The sequence below is a fragment of the Cavia porcellus genome, unplaced genomic scaffold, assembly GCF_034190915.1.
Source record: "Cavia porcellus strain 051 isolate PalLab524CR breed Dunkin Hartley unplaced genomic scaffold, mCavPor4.1 scaffold_27, whole genome shotgun sequence".
Classification (NCBI taxonomy): Eukaryota; Metazoa; Chordata; class Mammalia; order Rodentia; family Caviidae; genus Cavia; species Cavia porcellus.
Window position 1 is genome coordinate 35866886 of NW_026947510.1, and position 20560 is coordinate 35887445.

At 31.8% G+C, this 20560-nt stretch overlaps 1 protein-coding gene across 2 annotated transcripts; it reads right to left on the minus strand.

Annotated features, from left to right (window-relative positions):
- Positions 1-1903: 1903 nt before the first annotated feature.
- Positions 1904-19829, minus strand: Clec9a (C-type lectin domain containing 9A). 2 transcript variants are annotated; one of them, XM_013152943.3, is made up of 6 exons: positions 19654-19829; positions 18360-18440; positions 8566-8646; positions 5738-5889; positions 4290-4411; positions 1904-3715 (listed from the first exon to the last, which is right to left on the minus strand). In XM_013152943.3, the coding sequence occupies exons 1-6, from the start codon at positions 19742-19744 to the stop codon at positions 3583-3585; spliced, it is 660 nt and encodes a 219-aa protein (XP_013008397.1). In that variant the 5' UTR covers positions 19745-19829; the 3' UTR covers positions 1904-3582. The 2 variants fall into 2 exon arrangements, with proteins under 2 accessions (XP_013008397.1, XP_063094295.1); XM_063238225.1 differs by lacking the exon at positions 8566-8646.
- Positions 19830-20560: the final 731 nt, after the last annotated feature.

Here is a 20560-nt window from a genome sequence, read left to right on the forward strand (position 1 = left end):
AGGCTGTACCATTCCCACAGTTAGGTTTTGGACTAGTCACGTCTTTCTTAACTACATTCACAACAATAATGGAGATCTTTGCAGACAATATCATCACAATCACTGACTTCGTTCATTAAGTATGATTCAGTTTTAAGGGTTTAACATTAGGAAGTATCTCCTACTATAATTAAATTGTTTTAATTTAATTGCTTCAGTTTAATTTTCAGTAAACATCTATCTCATCGTGAAACTGAATTTGTGATCTTGGGATGAAATTAGTTCTGTGTTCATTTTTGTAAGACTTCATTTGGTAACATCATAACTTTTTAGATTCTTCCTTGAGAGTTTTAAAATATTTTTTCTGATTAGCTGGGAAATTCATTTACTTTTAAACACATTTTATTCTTGATCACATAATGATCACATTCGTCACAGGGGATTGGTGTCTGTACATAGTATACCTTGATTCTTCTTTTATCCCCAGTTGCTGTCTTTCTGTCAACCCCTCTTCCCTACTTTTTACAAAAGCTTCGGTTCCATGTTTTTTTCTAGTCTCCTTTTACCTCTCCTTCTTTCCTTCCTCCTCTCCTCCTTTGTTCCCTTTCCCATTTGAACCCTATCTTGCTGTTTCCCAATATCTTTTTATACATTTCTGGGTAAATGGATGTACCGTGAGACCATACTCTTAGGTGAAATAAATTGAACACACAAGTTTAAAGTGTGGCATTGTTTCTCGCTCTGGTGGGAGGGTAAATAAGGACAATGATTTTTAACTGGATTGCTCTGAAAAGTTCAGTTGCCTGGAGAGGGCATGGTCAATAGCATTCATGCTCCAAATCTGGGGCATGAAAGAAAGTGTCATTTTAGATGGCAAGAAGAAAAAAAATTACCTTTTATCAGACATTCTTTTCTTGAACTTTGTCTTTGCCCTTAATTCCCTTGTCTGTACCATAAAATTCTCAATATGAATTGCTTTATGAACAAACATTTCAGAATGGAAAGAGAGTATGGCATATTTTCTTCACATATTTTTCAAAAATTTAAATATAGGAAATGATCAATGAAAAATTTTCATTTAATTTTTAACTAAAATTTTAAATATGAGAAATAGTCATAAATGAACAGAAAATACGATGCGCCGAGAACCATTTGCAGTTGAGAATCAGAAAGGTGAAACATGAATTGGTTTTGAGGCATCAGTAGACTCTCTTACAGGTTTTTCTGTGTGCAAATAATTCAGAACAAATTGCAGGAAAAGTTATACAAGGAACAAGCCCTTTCCTGGTGGAACCGAGTTCCCCAGAGTACACAATGAACCCTTTCTCTTCCTGAGGATATTAAATCTGCTCTGAGGACTTATCAACAGGAAGCAGCTCAGAGTCCTGTAACAGCAGGAAGTGCAAGAAGAGTAATGGGGAGCTTTTATTTGCTGGATGAAAGCAAACTATTAACCACCTATAAGAGTTTAGCATTGTGTTTCAGGACCAGGCTTATGGTTTAGAAAACAAATCCTCCATAGAAGGATTCTTGAAATATTATATTAAATGAGATGGACCAAAAATATCCAATTAAGGATGGGATATAAAACTAGTTATCTCAGTGCTAACTGCCTTTAAAAACTCTTGGGAACCTGGGTCAAAACAACCAGCAGGGAAAACTATCATATCCATAACATCTGTGGAAGCAACTTTATTGCTGAGGAAATTTATAGGAACTCCTATCAGTTGCATTGTAGATACAATTGTAACTTGTAAATACAGCATGCCTATGGGCTGGTTGGTATCAGATAGAGGATGTTTATCTTTGTTTCATTGTACTTTTTCTAAGAAGAATTGTAGATACTTCCTATTCTTTCTCTAAACATAGGTCCATGACGATACTTTGAAGAATCTTACAGACAAAGGGTCTTTACTACTAAAAATCGCTGTGGTTTCCTCCTTTATTATACATTATTATATTTAGCTCCCATCTGTGAAAACCAAACACAGGAGCTAACTTACATTGTTTTTGTTTTGTTTGTGGGGGGACTATTTTACTTGGTAAGGAACAACAGAACACTAAAGAAATTTATTTTGTTGATACTATTTAAACTCCAATTCCAAGGTAAATTAAAAAACAATGAAACAAAACAAAACAAAAAGATATCCTCTTCCCATTCTTACAGGACTTTTCCTATGGTAAAGAGACAGTTAGGCCAAAATATTTTTCATTTCATTTGAATGATCTGCTACCTTAGTGAATTAGATTTTGATTTATATAAGAGATGTTTTCAATGAAGGAAGAAAAAAATGATAACCCAATATATATCAGCTATTTCTTTTGAGAGACAAAGGATCAAATACAATTATATAGACTTTAGCAAATATCTACAGAGGGCACAGCATTGCTGAGGCATTGCTCTGCTTATAGGATATTAGTGGGAAATATAACACTTAGTGAACACTTGCATATCAACTGTCACTTAGAATAAAGATACTCTGAGTTTTAATGACCCTATGAACTATGAACAGGAATTTTTAGAAGAGTTATTTGAGGACAATTCACTAACTTTAAAACAGACTGCTGACAGTTTACATAAAAATGTTACCTGCAGTGTAAGCAGAAATAAGGTTCTGTGTTTGCCTGGAATATACAAGTAAGCTTGATTCCTAGAGATGATTAATGATTTACTCCAAATAATAATCACAAGCACTGATACAATGCCCAAATGGGTACAAGACACCATCTCAACCACTTACATTATATTCCTGATTTAACTCTCAAACAAATTTTGGAATAATTACTAACATTATTTTTTAATGTGGAAATTGGAGCATTAAGAAACACAGTTGTGGGCTGCTCACTTTGGGAGTGCAAACGGTGAGCCCTTTGATTTGTGAGGGGCGGGTATGGACAGAGGGCAAGAAGGAAGCTCACAGCTGTCCTTCACTGTGGGACGTGCTGGGACTTGCATCCCAAATACTTTTCCACTTATGTCATGTTTTAGATATTCACTTCTCCAGCGGGACTCAGCAGTCTTGAAAAGAAAACAATCTGAGACTGCAGACAGAAACCTTCTTTCTTTCGGGTTTGGAAATCCCTATCTCTGGCCCTCTCACTCTGGCAATCCAATAATATATATAATACCTGCAAGCTTAGGAAACATACACAAAGATGTGGAAGACAATAAATTTGGAAGACCAGTTTCATTTACTTATCTGTTTTTAAAAAATCAACCAGCTATAAATGTACCACCTCCCCTAATGACACATAGGTTTCTGTGTGTGGCATTTGTAGTTACTCTAGAATTTTTTTTAAAAGGACAGGATTAACTATTTTATTTACATCATTCTCAGTGTATCAGGATTTGGTCCATTGTAACTGTAAATCAATTTTACTCTTGGCAATTTGAACAATATCAATTGAAGCTTAGGAAAGTATTGACAAATATTTCCAGGAATACATACAAAAGCATGTTTTGAGTCCCAAAAAAGTCGGCTTCACAGCTCCCACAAATATCAGTTTACTTCTGTATTTGCTGTTACGTTTTTCTGTGGCAGGTTTTCCAAGTGCTTTTCCCAAATATCAGTGCAAAAGAGGCATCACTTTGAACAATTGCCTTCAAACAGGAGATCTTAATGCTTCCTTCTCACAGATGAAGTATTTCAAATAGCTGCAATTAGTGGAGAAAAGGGAGCTATCTCTGATGTATCTGCAGACCTGGCTAATTGATTGGGTTCTCTTTATTTGCAATCTGGAAAAACAAGTCAAAATATTTGAGGTTAGAGTTGAGAGTGACAGTGATGTTTTTGAAAGAGACTCATGAGAAATGCTTCTTGTTTTATTTTCTTTTAAGATGGCACCTCCCTATGTTTTTATCTTCTTTGTTCAATAATAGCTCAATTTTGTTCTCAATAAAAATATGTTACAAGTAGCTTATAATGCAAACAAAATACATGTGCAATCTTTGGACTAAATTCACTTGATTCTTAATTAGTCCTTTTAATTTTAGCTGAAAAGCTTATTATGGAAATTCCTTAGTAATTGTTACAATTTCTTTTTCTTAGAGGTCCCTAGGCATCAAGTGATAGAAAGGAAATGCACTTCACAATTACATATTGCTCACTTAGACACTCAAAAGTTGGGTGTGAACTGTTTAGAGCACAATAGTAAGAGAGGATTGGAAGGAAGAAAATTTAGAAGGTCTGAAACTTCCTTTCTGTTATATTTCCATTATAATAGATAACAACCTATAAAACTTGTAGAAAATAAATGTTTGGATTGTCTTATTTTTCTAGTTTTCCTTGTAACATTTCTCTTAGACTTACAGCTCAGGAGAAGGAGAGGAGCCATCTTGCGAAAGCCATTGTCCCCTGAGTCCATCCTGAGACAGTTCCACCCAGTACTCAGAGCCAGCTTTGACCTTCTGCAAGATGCTGTTGATAAAATCCTGTAAGAAACAAAACCTGCACTGTGAAAAGAAAGAAACAGTAAACAAGGCCACTCTGAAATATAAAGCCTGAAATTGTTGGGCGTGGTGGCACATGCCTGTTATTCCAGCATTAGGGAGGCTGAAAAGGGAAGATTGCTGTGAGTTTGAGGCCAGCCTGGGCTACAAAATGAGTTCAAGATCAGCCTGAACCACATACTGAAACTACCTCAAAATATCCTGAAATTTTACTAGTCAGAAATTAATGAGAACTTGAATGCAATGCTGGAGAAAGAGATGGTATTTAAAAAGCAGGAATATATTTTACAGACCCTTTTCTATCTTAATGTAATCAGTGTGGTATTAATGACTCTGGAAAAAAATAGGACTCTGGTATGAAATTAATTTTTCAGCAAATCCAGTATCTGATAGATAGCATGTATAAAAACAAGATGAATTGTTACACTGTTCTTTATTAGTAGTAAAATCATCCATAGCATCCTACATCACAAATACCACTCTTTTCCACTATACTTTGGTATGGGAAATAGTCTAGGAGATTACATTACAGGGGAAATTTAATTAGAAACATTTTATTGGAGGAAACATTTCTAACTTTTATCATCAAATTTGCAAAGAAAATAATTTTATGAACCCATAATTTGAAAAATTTAGTTCAAGTCTACATCTTCAACAAATTGTTTTTCCATTAATCTTGTAGAAATGAACTAATTACTGAATACAGCAGCTATGTATACTTCATATGATCAAAATGTGCAATTGTGCATTTTGTTCTACTCTTATTTATGGGTGGAATACTTTTAGATAAACATGATATTGTTTATTTGTTAAGGTGTTTGTAAACTAGGCTTAATGCCAATTAAAAATTTATTTTTCCAATACTTATTTTTATTGGAAATGTTAACTTCATGATAGCACTTCAGTTTTTATATTTCTATGCTCTTTTCCTGATTACAATTGTAAAAATGATTGTACTTCCCTACAATATTGAAAGTTATGCATTTAAAAACATACATACAGTTATTATGTGGTATAGTTTAAAGTAGATTAGAGTGTCATAGAATAATATTCCTTACCCCCCCCTCCCTTTTTAGGACATAGACCCAGTATCTTCTTCTTGATTTCTGAAAGTCTGACCTGTTTGCTGTTTCTCCCACTAAAAAGAAAATAAACCATACATTTTACTTGGATCCCTTAAAAGTGAACTTCAGTAAATATACTACTGCGATAGAATACTGAGAGTCTGTCTTATGATAATCTACTCTTTCTTTTAATAAGAAACACAGTGTTTGTATTTTCAGAATAAGAACATAAAACAATGTTTACCATTTCTTCTTTGCTGTCTATTTGTAGAAGACTGGAACCGTCCTTCAAACAATCTTCTTTACTAGAATGCCAAATTTTCTGGTTCTCAAAAACATGATAACAACTTTCTCCATTCTGAATCCAGTTGTATGGACAAGGGCTACAGTTATGGGCTTTGAATATAAACATTTACGTTATTATCATCATTGTAAAATACCAGTATTTACCCAGAATAACTACACTCAAAACTCCTAACAATATTCACGAATTCCCCGTATATTTATCAATTCCAGCTTCTCCAAAGGTGAATGCAATGCAATTTATATAACGATTCTTACCTGCCATAGCTTTCAAAGTGTTGATTCAAGTTAGAGTTGATTTGGAGATATGTTTATCCAAATCCTTCACCTTATATAAAAATTGATCTGAATTTTCAAGTTTTATCCATCATTTCATTCTTTAAATTTACAATCTGCTCTTGTTTTCTTAGTATTTCATGCCTGAAAATCTTACTGCCTCAGTTTAGCAAGAAATGTACTGATCATTAGGTGGGCTGAATAATAAACCACATATTGTGGGATTCCTCACAAAACTAAAACTAAAACTAGAAATTCCATTTGAACCAACTATTGCCTTTCTAGATATCTTCCTAAAAGAGTTAAAAGTCATCACATTATGGGAGTAAATAAATATTCATATTTATAACAACACAATTTATAATAATTAAATGTTGGAAATGCCCTATCAACAGGTGAATGGGGAAAATGTAATTATACACAATGGACTATTGCTCTGACACAAATAAATTAGATGTATTCTTATATAAATGGATGCACCTTGAGTCTATAATATTGAGTAAAATAAATCAGATACACGAGCTTAAATATTGTGTGGTTTCCTTTATATAAGAAACCCAAAATATAAAGAGCAAAATAAAAGATTGATAATAGGAAGTAAGGAGATTGTCTTCAAATGGGAAGGAAAACAAGAGGTGGATAAAGAGAATGAGGAAAAGGGTAAAGGAAACAGGATGGGAAAAATAAAAGAACTAAAAAAAAAAAAAAAAAAAAAAAAGGGAAATAGAATGGGAAGGAGACCAAGGGTTGGAACATAGAAAAATGAGAGGGAAAGGGGACAAAAAAAGAATTAAGATGTGCTTTGTACACGCACCAGCTCCTTATGATAGGTGTAAACATTATGTATCACAAATTTATACTAATAAAGAATAAATAATTACAAAGAATGTAAGTGAACAACATGCTTATTTTGGACTTTGATATAATTAAGTTGTATTAATGTGCAAGAAGTTTTAAGGAACTTGTTTTAAAACAAAAGATAGTTACAAAAGAAAGAAGGCTAAAGACACAAAAGGGAACAGAAGAGCTAGATCTGACCAAGCGGTTTTGGCACAATTCATGGAGGGAAATATACTGAAAAATCCAAAACTGCTGTTTTTAAAAAGTGGCCCTCGGGGCTGGGGATTTAGCTCAGCGGCATAAGCGCCTGCCTTGCAAGCAGGCAGTCGTGAGTTCGATCCCTGGTACGGATAAAAAAACGAAAAAGACAAAAAAAAAAAAAAAAAAAAAAAAAAAGTGGCCCTCGATTTAGGGTCAGACAGTTCATTTGTAGTTCCCGTGGCCCAGAGGCTGAGTTATTTAATGCTCTTTGATATTCCTGGGTTGGGATCCATGCTAATCCATTACTTGAACATTGCGGAAGTTATAATACAGCATTGAGAATGGTATTTAAAGGATTGGAGAATGCGTTGGGGTTCGTAGGTCTCCGTAATGCATACTGTCTTGGGATTTAACATTCATGGCTCTGGGAGAGCTCTAACTCGTGCTTACAACAGCCTGTTATTTTTATAAACACTGTTGTGGATACAGTGATTCTTAAAACAAGTACTTGATCGATTGTCGGTCAGAAGGAACTATATTGTTTAAATGGTCCATTAAAGGGATTTTAATTATCTAAATCATATGTGTAAGTATTAGTAAATGCTCATTAAGTAACCATGGAATGCTTGACAAACAATACAAGTAGAAATACTGTTTTATGTTTAAAATGTTTGTAAGGATTATAAAAGGCAAAGACTGAGGAATTCTAACATTAGAATTCTAACTTCATAGAGGCCTTTTTTTGTTTTGTTTTGTTTTTTTCTTTTTCCTTTTTATCGGTACCAAGGATTGAACTCACGAGTGCCTGCTTGCAAGGCAGGCACTTATGCCTGCTGAGCTAAATCCCCAGCCCTCATAAAGGCTTTAAAAAGAGCTGAATATTGCATGTGTTAGTAACTTAGTTCTTTTTTCACAACCATTTTCTGCTCAAACAATTATCTAAACTTGAATATAAAGTAATATCTAAATGAAAAATACTCAGGGAGTTGGAACTAGAATTAAAGATACACATAATTAGAGTGACTGAATAAAATAAAACATTACCTTTTAAGTTTTGCTTGCTAATAATACACATCTCACCTTGGCGTTTAGCACTGTTTCTTGTTTGGCTTTATGTTTTGGAACTTCAGTGTTTTCCACACACTATTTAAAAACATGAGAAAGACTGAAGAGTGAGCAACATTTGTTCTCCTTATGATAAAAATCTTGACTAAAACTTTTTCAGAGAACAAAAGAGGTGATGATGTTTCTTTTGAGGAATTGGTGCAGATGTTTACATCTCCATGATGAACACAGATACACACACACACACATATACATATATATATGTGTATGTATATATATATATATATATATATATATATATATATATATATAAAGAATTACCCAAACTGAAAGAGTTTCACCCTAAGTTTTGTCAGTATTTCCTCTGAAGGGCATGAGTTTTCTTACATTGTATAAAGTCCAACCATTCTCTGTTCTGTTGGATGAGTTTTTCTTGTTGCTTCATTATGGTAGCAGATGCCTGGAACACTAAAGACAATCACATTCCTCTTAAGAAAATATTGAAATTTCATAACAAAGTAATCCTTCAATGTAGACTAAGGAAAACTATAGGCTACTGACTGACTACCTTTGAGACTTGAATGTGCATATCTAAGTTTTTATTTAAAATTTACACTCTTTAAGAATCAAGTTCTACCTAGCAGAGAAAAAGTTTCCTTTACCGTCTTTTTACATCTGTTTACTCAGTTTCTTTCCTGCAGAGCAGAAAGTTTTAACAACTTTTACAATTTTTTTCCAAAGGTAACTTTAGTTTTACAAACCAATGAATATAAATTTCTCTGTCTTCCCTTTACACAGATGGTAACAATATGCATGTGTAGTGTGTACTTCTACTGCTTAAAATATATTTTGGTCCTATTTCCATATCAGTACATACAGAGCTTTTGGTCATTCTTTTCTTATAACCATGTAGAATTCCACTGAATGATTGTATCATGATTTCTATAGAACTTTTCTATCACCTTTTGGGTTATTTATAATGTTTTTGTATTACAAAAATGAGTGACTAAATATCTTAGCTTTAACATGTTTTACACATGTGCAAGTATATTTTTAAGACAAGTTTCTAGATCAAAGTGTGTATGTAAATTATATTATATATTTCCAAACTGCCCTCCAAAAATGCTATTGCACATTAGCTCAATATCATCTGAATCTGCAGTTATCTTTATGTTTGAGATTAAAATTATTTTCACATAATGAGTCAGATGTATTTTATTTGTTATAAAGTATATGATTATATCTTCTATAATTTCTCACCATTGGGTTTTTGGTCTTTCTTTTATCATTGTATTGTTCTGTGAGAATTAATTTCAACCAGGCTAGAATCAGTGGAGGTATTTCTGGAGTTGCACGTGGCACTAATTTTCAGACAAGGCTTGAGACACATTGGTTAACAGTGTAGCTTTGTAATCACGGCTGTGAGAATTTGAAGGCTGAATTATACTAATTTGTCAGCATTATTTATTGATGACAATACAATAGATGATTTGTCCCTGGTAATAATGAGACCCTCAGAGAATTCTGCTGCCTAGGCAGGGTACCTTGCCTCAGCAAAATTTTGACTCTGTGATCAGCAAAATATAAAATATTCTTAGTGATATTCCATTTGGGGCTCTCTGGAATCAAGATGTCATTTGTACGTGCCACGGATTCCCTCTAAAAGACAGAACTGTGTCATGAGAGGTCACCGGAGAAGGGTACAGAGCTCTGCTACTGAGATGGACTTCGGCAGAGAGTATCTTTATTAAATGCTGTTGTTAAATTGCATTTTTATCTTGTAGTAAACTGGATTTATCAGGACAGTCATTTTGAGTTCCATGAGTCTCCTTTAGCAACCAACTCTGTTACTCTCACTGTTGATACATTTAAATATCGTGAAGCTGCATTTTTATATGAAGTGAGAGTTATATTTCCCAGGATTTTTGTTTGTTTGTTTGTTTTGGCTTTGTGACAATTTATTTCATTATGATCCCATGTTTTCTGAGCCACTTTTAGAAAATACTTTGTATGTAAGAGTACACTTTTGTAAGTGCACTTTTACAATCATATTTTATAGTTGTTGAAATTTTTGTGTGGCAAATTTTAAGATATAACTTCTACATTTCCCCTAGTCATCTACACAGTTGTCTGTCAATTATTGAATAACTTCTCTTTGCTCTATACTTTTATTTGCTCGCTTTGACTCACTGTAAATTTCTAATAAACTACTTAGACTTCTGTTTTAATTATGTTTATATGTCAATGTGACATATTCCTAATTATTTTTGTTTTATAATTTGTTTCTATTTCTGATACTTCTGTTATTTTTTGCTATTTTAACTAGCTTCCTAAACTTTCAATAAAAAGTTTCAGTGTTATTATCTGTTTCTTCTTTGTAAGAATATTTAGATCTATGTCTCCTACTCAGCAAATACTTTGAAGATGATACACAGTGCATTAACTACTGTTATTCTCTTTTCTTTTGTCATGAAATTTTGTGGGTTTTACTTTACAAATTTTTAGAAAATAAATTTCATGGTATAAAGTGTCTGCCTATTTCTATTCTACTAAATATTTTTTAATATGAATATTGATTTTCTTTATCTTACTGGGGCTTATAGAACTTTTTCTTGAACCAGGAATTGAACTCAAGACCTTGTATTTACCCAGAAGGCACAGTGTCACTGAGCTATACCCCTAGCCCTCATAGAATTTTTTATTTTGCAAATTAATGTTTTAAATCAAATTTGGAAAAGTTTTACCCAAAATATTGTAATATTATTTTTATACAACTTTCTCTCCTCTACTTTAGGATCTAGTAATATACAGGCTAATATTTCTGTTGTATCTTCTGTTTCATTTTTTTTTTTGTTTTTATTAACTTCATGATGCATTTTTATTTCTGTATATTACTTCTTTATCTTCTATTTCATTAACTTACTCTTGAATGTAAAGGATTTATTGAATTCACTTTTGATGAAGGGTGAAGCAAGTTATTGCTGTTGAAATTTGTTAAAACTTTATTACGGTGTAATCGGAACCTGATTTCAAGAGTACAATTTAATACACTTATTCATGCAGTAAGACGCCTAGGTAGATAATTAACATATCAATCACACAAGTTTCCTGTCTTTTTAAAGAAGTAATTATTTTCACTTGCAGCCTGCAAGAAATAATGAAGAATGATTTCATCTATTCTTTGCACAGTTATTCAACTAGAAAATAGTAACACTTTGCAGAATTATAGTTCTATATTACAAGCATGCCATTGATATTGATATGAATAAGGCACACAGCTTCTCCATCACCATTATACTGTCCTTCAACATGTCACACCCACTGCCTTTTGCCTCATTTCTTCTTAACACTTGTGGATCATTAATATTTATCCTAGTTCTACAATTTTTTCATTATAATGGTATTATAATGGTATGACTCCTTATAATTTGCAGTTTAAAGTCAGAATAATTTTTTGGAGATTTTTCTGTAAAAGTAAATATCTGATTCATTTTTATTGTTAGTTAGATTTTTTAAAATATGGATTATCATCCACTAAAGGACATCTAGGCAGTTTTCTAGTTTTTCTCATTACAAATGAAGCTGCTATTTTCACGCATCTATAGGTCTTAGGGAAAACAAACTGTCATTTCTTTGAGGGTAAATGTTCAAAAGTAAAACTGAATTGTAAGGAGGTATTGAGTTCAGATTGTTAGGAAATACCACATTATCTTCCAGCGTAACTGTACCATTTGACATTCCACCAGGAATGTATGAGTGATCCAGAGTCTCTGTGCCTTATAAGCATTTAAAATTGTCACGAGTTTTTATCTTTAGCTTTATGATAGGTGTGCAGTGATGTCTCATTGTAGTTTTGATTTACTTTTCCTTAATGCCTAAAAATGCTGAACACATTTTTTATGCTTATTTGATCTTTTTATATGTTCTTTAGAGAAATGTCTTTTTTTCTATTTTCTAGTTGGATGGATGTCTCACTGTTGAGTTTTTATGAACTCTAGATTCTAGTTCATGTTGGAATGTATGGTTTGTAAGCATTTCCTCCATCTGTAACGTCTTTTTTTCTTTTTAATGGTGTGAAAATTTTTAATATTGAAGTAGCCAGACATGGTGGCCTATGCCTGTAATACTAACACATGAGAGGCTGAGGCAGGAGGATTGCCATGAGTTCAAGGTCAGCCTGGGTTACCTAGTGAATTCAAGGCCATCCTGTACCACACAGTCAGACATTGTCTCAAAAAGTATTGAAGTATGTAGAGATTATTGCTTTTTCCTCTATTAAAATATTCTTTCATATCAAATCCAAAAACCTAATTGCCCTTAAGTATTTCAGACTTTCTCTTATATTTGCTAAAAATTTTATAGTGGTATGATTTACAATGAGAGTACAATTTATTTTGAATTAATTTTTTGTGTAATGTGTGAATTATATTGAAAGTATTTTTTGTCTTTGTTTTAGCTTTACCAATAGAGTTCCCAATTTACTCACCAATATCTACTGAAAAGGCTATTTTCCATTGTAACAAGTTTGGACCTATGTCAAAAATCAATTGGTGTATTTATAGGTCAATTTATAGATTGCCTACTATATTTTATTTCTGTGTCTGTATCTCTACTAATACATACAGCCTTTATTAATACAACTACATGGTAAATTTCAAAATCAAGTATATTGCTTCTTCCTACAACACTCTAATTTTAATTATTTAATTTTTTGGACTTTGTACATGTTTTATAATAAAATTATCTCTCTAAGAAATGTTGCTCAGTTCTTAAAAGAAGTTGTATTAAATCTATTAATGTTATTTTTTTTAATTAATTAACTTTATTGGCACATTTTAGACGTGCCTAATGATCACATTCATCATAGGGAATTTCTACAGTGTGGAGAGTCCTCAAAAACCTAAAACTAGAGGTTTCATTTGACCCAGCTATTCCCCTTCTTTGCATCTTCCTGTTAGAACTGAAAACATCACACCAAAATGATATATGCACACCCATCTTACAACAGCACAGTTTATAATAGCTAAATCTTGGAAACAGCCCAAATGTTCATCAACCAATGAATGAATAAAGAACATGTGTTTTTTTAAATATATTAACTTTAGGATAACTGATGTCTTTCTCATGTTAATACTTGCTATCTTCTTGTTTCAATCTTTGATTTCTTTTAAAATATTATATAGTTTTCAGTATATAAATTTCATATATATTTTGTTAGATTTATACCTTATATTTCATTTTTTGAACATATATAAATGGCACTACACTTTTGGTGCTCATTTCTAATATATAAAAATGATTCGTGTATGTTTACAACAATATACATTGTTGCATGTTTGTATTCTGACATTTCTGACCATATTCATTAATTCTGGGTTGAAAAGTCCTGCCTCCTCCACTTTCTATGCAGAAATGGCTTAATGGAGATTTATATAATTGGTTTAAAATAAGTCTCTGATATATTAATCTTATTATATAGCAGTTATTAAATGGACATGTTATATAGAAAAAAAGAATGGCTTCAGGGACATTAATTAGTAAATTAAACCACTATATTATACATGTCTGCCAAGTCTCAAGTAGAAATCAGATTCCTTAGGTAAACAGCAAAATAAATGCAAAATTATGAAATGATTTCTTTCATTTTTAACCAGAAGAGGGAGGAAGTCAATAAAAGGAACCCAGTGGAGAGCAGCTGAACCCATTTCTCATAACTGCAGTAGCCAACTCCACTCTCATCATGTTAACATTTACATTCATGGATTATTAAAGAAATGCAAATGAAGTGAATATTAATTAAGATTGGTTCACTTAAAATTCAGTTAATTCTGCTTAAAGGGAAACTTGGATACATTTTGGCTCTGGTCTTAATAAAGAATATTGTTATAAAAGGAAGAATATAATTTACGTGTAGAAGAATATAATTCGTTTCAGTACTTTGCTCCTTCCCCACTTCTGGTCAGTTAGCATGCACAGAAAACACTTAATTGCTTTACCATCTTCTGATTGGCTCAGAACCATGGACCAGAGAAAGCCTGTGAATGCTTTGCTTGTCTCAAGTTTGTCAGCGGATGAGACTGTTTTATACTAGTAAAGGTTCAAATCTATCCAGAGAAAGAAAATCGTATTATTTATCTCATCCTGTTACTAGTACTGCACTTGAGAGACTAAAATATAATCATCTCCCTTTTAAGAATTTTAGGGGCTGGGGATTTAGCTCAGTGGCATAAGAGTTTGCCTTGCAAGCTTGCAGGCATGAGTTCGATCCCCGGTACCAAAAAAAGAATTTTAAATATAGTTTAAACTTTTTAAATTTTGATGTAACACTTTTTAGGATATATGTGTATATACATATACATATATATATTTCCTTACAAATTATTGTTGCTTTGGTTTTTACTGTCTGGTGGTTCTGCATGAAACTGTAACAAGACCAGAAACAAGGAAATATCACTTCTCTTTGAGTTTCATTCTAAATGGGAAGTAAAATATTTCACCTTTATTAGTGAGGAAGTTGTAAGTAATTTAGAATAAAGGAGAAATCTAAGCAATGTAATTACTTATAGAAATATAACATACATAATTATTTTACGATACCATACATTGTATCTGATTGATGAATTAGAGAAACAAAAATGAAGCAAACAGTGAAAACACTTGCAAAATTTCCTGATATTTTAGAAAATATTTTGAATTATAGAGCTTTTTTCTTTTTTTAGTGTGAGGATTTTGCCCCACACGTATTAGGTAAGTGCTTTACCACTAACCTGTATTGCCAGTTAATTTTATTTTATTTTAAGGCAACGTCTTGCTAAATTGCCCAGGGTGACTCCCAACTTGCAGTCCTGCTTCAACCTCCCACATAGCTGGAATTAGAGGAATGCATCACTGTGTCCACTAAGAGGAGTTTTGTTGTTGTTTGTTTGTTTGTTTTAATAGCATAAGTAAGTAATATGATAGAGTAGCCAGGAAGATAAAATAGCAGGAAAGGTAGAAGTTAATTCTAGTTAATTTGAAAATTATCATTCAAGTACAGAGATATCTTGGTTCACAAACTTATTTTGTTCCTCGATCTTGGAAAAGACGGCTGCATTTGTGTTTGTACAGGAAAGATGAAAGCAGTTGTGTATGAACTGTCCTGACTTTTCAAAAAATGTATATATATAATTATACATCTGTAAATGTATAATTTAAATATAAATTTTGATACAGTAGTTTTCTTACAATAGAAGTTTTCATGAAAAGTATCAAATGTGACATTTGTATTCATACATCTACTTTTTAAATATACTGTAGTGATACATACTAATATAATGCTAGTCAATATATATATAACATGAGGAAAGGAAAATAATGACATTTTTTGACAAAAAATGCTAGATACAAAAAAACTAACAACTTATACAGCATAAATATCATTACTTCTAGCTTGACTTTTAATTAAGAACATAAAGATTTCATGTTTTATGAGTTACTGTATAATACATATATGCATATATATTTATAATGTTCAAGTCAAACACTTTTAATTTCCTTGTAGTGAAAATGCATTATTAAAATAGAACATGATTCAAATGCAATATCTTAAATGTGATTTTAATATCTCAAGGCCTACTGGCTATTACATATTTTTTAATCAGCAGGTAAAGCAGTTACTTATTTAGCAGAATATTTGAAGAGTGTAAACTACTTTTTACTTAAACACTGTACTGTTATAGTAACTAACCTTGCCTCAAAAAAGGTCTTAACTGATAAGGAATATGAGAAGAAATAGGCAAATCAAAATGTTGATAACAACAACAAAATTAAAAACTAATATATTTGGAAAAAAGCTGAGGGAAAAATAGTTTTACATTTCTATATTTCACATTTATATCTGTTAAGCTAAAATGAAAGAAAGCAAAACTTCCTTTTGTAACAATTTTCTAGAAAGCATTAAGTCTTAAACACACTATTTGCTAGATAGCTTCTCCTTATCAAAGTGACATTTCTTTAAATGCAATTTTTATTTTTGGAATTTAAAAATTTTTTATCCTACATTCTTAGATTGAACTTATTTAAAAATTAAAACACAAGTAAACATTACTTAGCTTACTTAGCTGAAACCTTAGCTTCACCATTTTCCTCTGGTCTGTTTCTCCTATTGCCTTTCGTATTTGTTTCTTATAAATAAATTCTTATTTTGTGTAAATTCAAGAAAATATTTTATTTAAATCAAACTATTCAAATTATGATGCTATGAATATATTATTTGGAATGATCTTTTTTCTGTAGCAAATTACCATGAAGATATTTCCATGTCAGTGCATAGATAGCTGGTTCTGTCCCTGCTTCTTTGGTAATCTACAGTGTGGTGCACAATTAATTCTTTAAATGGCTTCTCATCAGTCGTACAATTTGGATTTTTCCAATCCTTTTTATCTCAATGTACAGGTTAATTGATAGCAAAAATTTCCAAAAATGATATTGCTATGACAATTAACTAATACCATTTAAGATAACTCATCATTTCCTTAGTAAGATGATTGTTATAGTTTATCTAAACACATTTCGTGGACTAGACACACACACAACTAAAATTACATCTGTACTAGACAACACATATTAATGGGGACATGGAATAGTAACAATATATTTTAATAAAAATAGCATGTACTGTTTGATATTTTGCTATCTCATAATTGCAAATTAAAACTATAGATTAATTTCTATATATTCCATTCATTAGACAATACAATTTCCAGATACTGTATCCCCAGTTAATTTTGTTTTTAATGGAAAATGGTTTTTAAACTTCAAATTTCATTTATTTGTTAATATTGATAATAAAATCCAAAGTTCATTATACAGGAGTAATATTTAAACTGTAGCCTTTGGTTTAGGCAACATGAGTTCGTTATGGAAATCCACTGTAGAGTCATGAAAGCAATATTTCATTAAACGTCCTCATATTTTACAAAATACACTAGATGATCAGAAGCTAATTGACTTATCTACTAGTTCTCTTTGAATTAAATTTTTCAGTGTCTCACAAGGGGATATTCACTACATAGACATCTCTAAGAATGGACTATAATTTGCTTAAAATATTTTTTAAAATGGATGGTAGAGAAGGAATGATTCTTGGAAGTTCTGATATCCATTTTGGATATCATTTTGGACTGTGAAATTTCATTTTAGGAGACAGACAAAGTAGCAAATACTGGTTTAGGTCATAGTAGTTCTTAAAACACTTCTGTAAAGACACAAAAGAAAAAGAAGCTCCTAGCATCATGTGTGTAAGACCTACCTTTCTTACTTAGTGTAAACAAATCTGAATGTTTCCTTTTCAGATCCCAAGTTCATAGAGCTATTTCTACAGTAGATAGATGACGATTAAGGAAATTATTTGCCAACATCAGAAAGGAAAATTATAAAAACAATAACTTCCATTACTATATTCCTAAGTTAGAGGTTCTAAGTTCTTTCCCTATAATCTAAAGTTCTATGACATTCTACTGTATAATCACTTTTGAGCATGGCAACTTGTCTTCAATTTGTACTAAATGGAATATAGCAGTGTAAATATAAAAATGGAGTAAAGCATATAAATATGGCCAAAATAAAGCTCCCTAGCTTCTTTAAATATTTAAATTTTTACCTTGGCTAAAAGAAAAGTAAACAAATTGATGTAACCCAAAAATGTCAACTTAAAAAAATATAGTATAAACAGAAGGGCATGTTCCGAGACCTTTCAAAGTACATGCTTTTGCTTGCTGACATGACTTATTTAATTGGAACAAAATTAATGGGGTCAGCATCATGTGTGATAAACGATTTTCTTAACATGCAGAAAGCCTTAAGTTTGCAGATGAAAAAGAATGAAATAAAGAAAGTAATGTTTTGTATTATTTTTCCCAAAGAGAACTATGACCTACAATAGTAGATCTGACTTAAAAAATATGTAATTTATTATTGAAAGTTATTAAGTGCTCAGAGGTAAGTCAAATAAATATCCGCTAATTTAAATTGGGAAGCCTTTTTATATTGTTTATATGCAATTGATAGTTCTTAATTGATTTTTTCATGTGCTTATAAATTCTGAAATTTTATATGCATGATACAAACATAAGTACAAATACAATATATGTAGCTAATAACACATGTGTGTATTTATTTTGAAGATACACTTTTGTACTTACACTTGATTCCCAAGAAAATAGATGTTGTTAATAAGCCCATGCAGAAAATACATGAAATCATCATCACAGTACACGATGTTCCTAAAAAATTCAACAAGAACACTGAAATTGGGTGAGGAAAGGCGTGTGACAGGTGAGGGTGGGAATATAATAAAATTGAATAATACAAGAAATTAGCCTTGAAAATTCCTACTGAAAAATTGTTAAAGCCATGAATTTGTAATAGCATGAGAGAAACTTTGCTTAAACTCTCATGAGATTTATAACAGGATGTATCTGGTTTGGAAAATATAAAATTAAATGGATTTGGCATTGTATCTCCCCAATTGTTACATAAAATATCACAATGTCATTAACTAATTATGCAAATTCTGTTTTGAACAGGTTTTATGGGTTATCACAAGCCATGTAGCAACACTGAACTTCTGAGTACAAAAATAGTGTGTCATGTTTCCCAAGCCTTTTTAGTTTCACTTGAACATGATCAAAATACAGTGCATGTTTATGCTGAATGAGAAACAAATTTTCCTGGCACATTTTTGAGGATAAAAAATGAAAAATGTAAGATTTTCTACGTTCTAAAGATGTCATTAAATTAAAGATTCGGGATAGGGAGATTAGTCTGGATTATCTGGGTCATCACAATCAAATGCAGGAGATGAGAAGCATTGAGTGTGATTCAGTGATGAAACAGAGAACAGCTGGAGACGTTTTGCTGCTTGATCTGAAGATGGAGGAAAGGGCTAAAAGCCAAGACAAGCCCTAAGTAAAGCTCTAGAAAAGTAAAAGATAGTCAATAGATCCTCTCCTAGAATTTTACCAAAACCTCGATTTGAATGTAGTAAAATTAATTTTAACTTCTAATCCCTGGAGCTTCATAAAATAATAAAGTTTTAGTCTCTACTGATTTGTTACAAAAACAAAACAAAAAAATGCATATTAAATACTGCAGACATAGTGGATCACTATAGGAGACATCTTTAGAACAATGAGGTTTTATAATTTCTTCTTTCTTAGTACTTACCAGATAATTTATAGAGAATCTACGTTAGAAGTAAAATAATTAAACAATATGCTTTCCTTCATCTGTTATCCAATCCAGAAATTGTCTTGGAGGGATGAAGAAAGAGAACTACTTATTTGGCAAATTCAGCCTTCTTTTCCATCCTTACTATTCTTCTACTTTGTTTCATTTCGACATATTTTAAGTAGGTTATCTCAAGATTGGAAGGAACATCCTGGACTCATTGTAGAACAAGAAACAAAACATAAACTAATCAGTAAAACTAGATACCTGAAATTCTGGTGAAAGACAGACATTTCTGAGAAGATTCTGATGGTGGACTGTCCCACTGAAGAGAGGTATATATTTCTTCTTCATGCATGACTAAGATGATTTGCTAGATAAAGAAGCTTGTGCAGAAAGTTGATACAGATTGTGGAAACTGACCAGATGGATGAAAGAAGTGAAATTGGCTACTTTTCATAGTAGTGCGAAAATGTGTGTGAATTTAATGAACAAAACGGATGCATTTTCATCCAGAAAGTGGAAGTTTTTAAAGTTTAAGCCAAAATATAATTTGGTAAAGGAGGAAATGAGAAGGCACTGAACTAAAAAATAGCCAAAGGTAAAATATCTTGCTGCCCTTATTTCTAAAATGTGGCAGATTTGAAGGCTGTAGCACTGGATTAGCATTAAAATGAGGATACAGATGCAACAAAGGCAGGCTATTGGCATAGAATGTGAAGCTTAGTTAGATAATGAGGGTATGAAGTAGGTGATACTGGGCACACTTCAGTGTTCATAATTTTGTATCCTTAAACAAGAAAGCCAAGAAAGTTTTCTTATTATTAAATAAATTTATGTTCTATATATTAATCAAGATCGTGCTAAGTTCTGCACTAAGTAAACCCTAAAATATCAGTTAATTCTGTAAATGTTTATTTCTCACATAGCATTTTAGTTCCAGTAATCTTGGTTGGTGGGTAGCTTTCTTCCAAAGGGGACCTGGCCTTCCAACTTGGGAGACATTGGAAACCTCTAGTCTTATCCACTGGGAATAGAAATGGAAGATAAAGAATGAATTTATTTTATTTTTGACCCATTTTTATTTTTATTACTATATGTTTGCAGTATAATAACAATTATATTACAATTATATTCCTAGTGTGTAGTGGGTACATGTACATAACACATACTT

What these genes read in the sequence shown, in the direction of transcription:
- Clec9a (XM_013152943.3), bottom strand. Translation starts at nt 19,744, where the DNA reads ATGCATGAAGAAGAAATATATACCTCTCTTCAGTGGGACAGTCCACCA. An exon ending in GTCTTTCACCAGAATTTCAG is followed by an intron (nt 18,441 to 19,653) that starts GTATCTAGTTTT and finishes TGAATTTTTTAG; the next exon opens with GAACATCGTGTACTGTGATG. An exon ending in TATTTTCTTGGGAATCAAGT is followed by an intron (nt 8,647 to 18,359) that starts GTAAGTACAAAA and finishes GATTGTCTTTAG; the next exon opens with TGTTCCAGGCATCTGCTACC.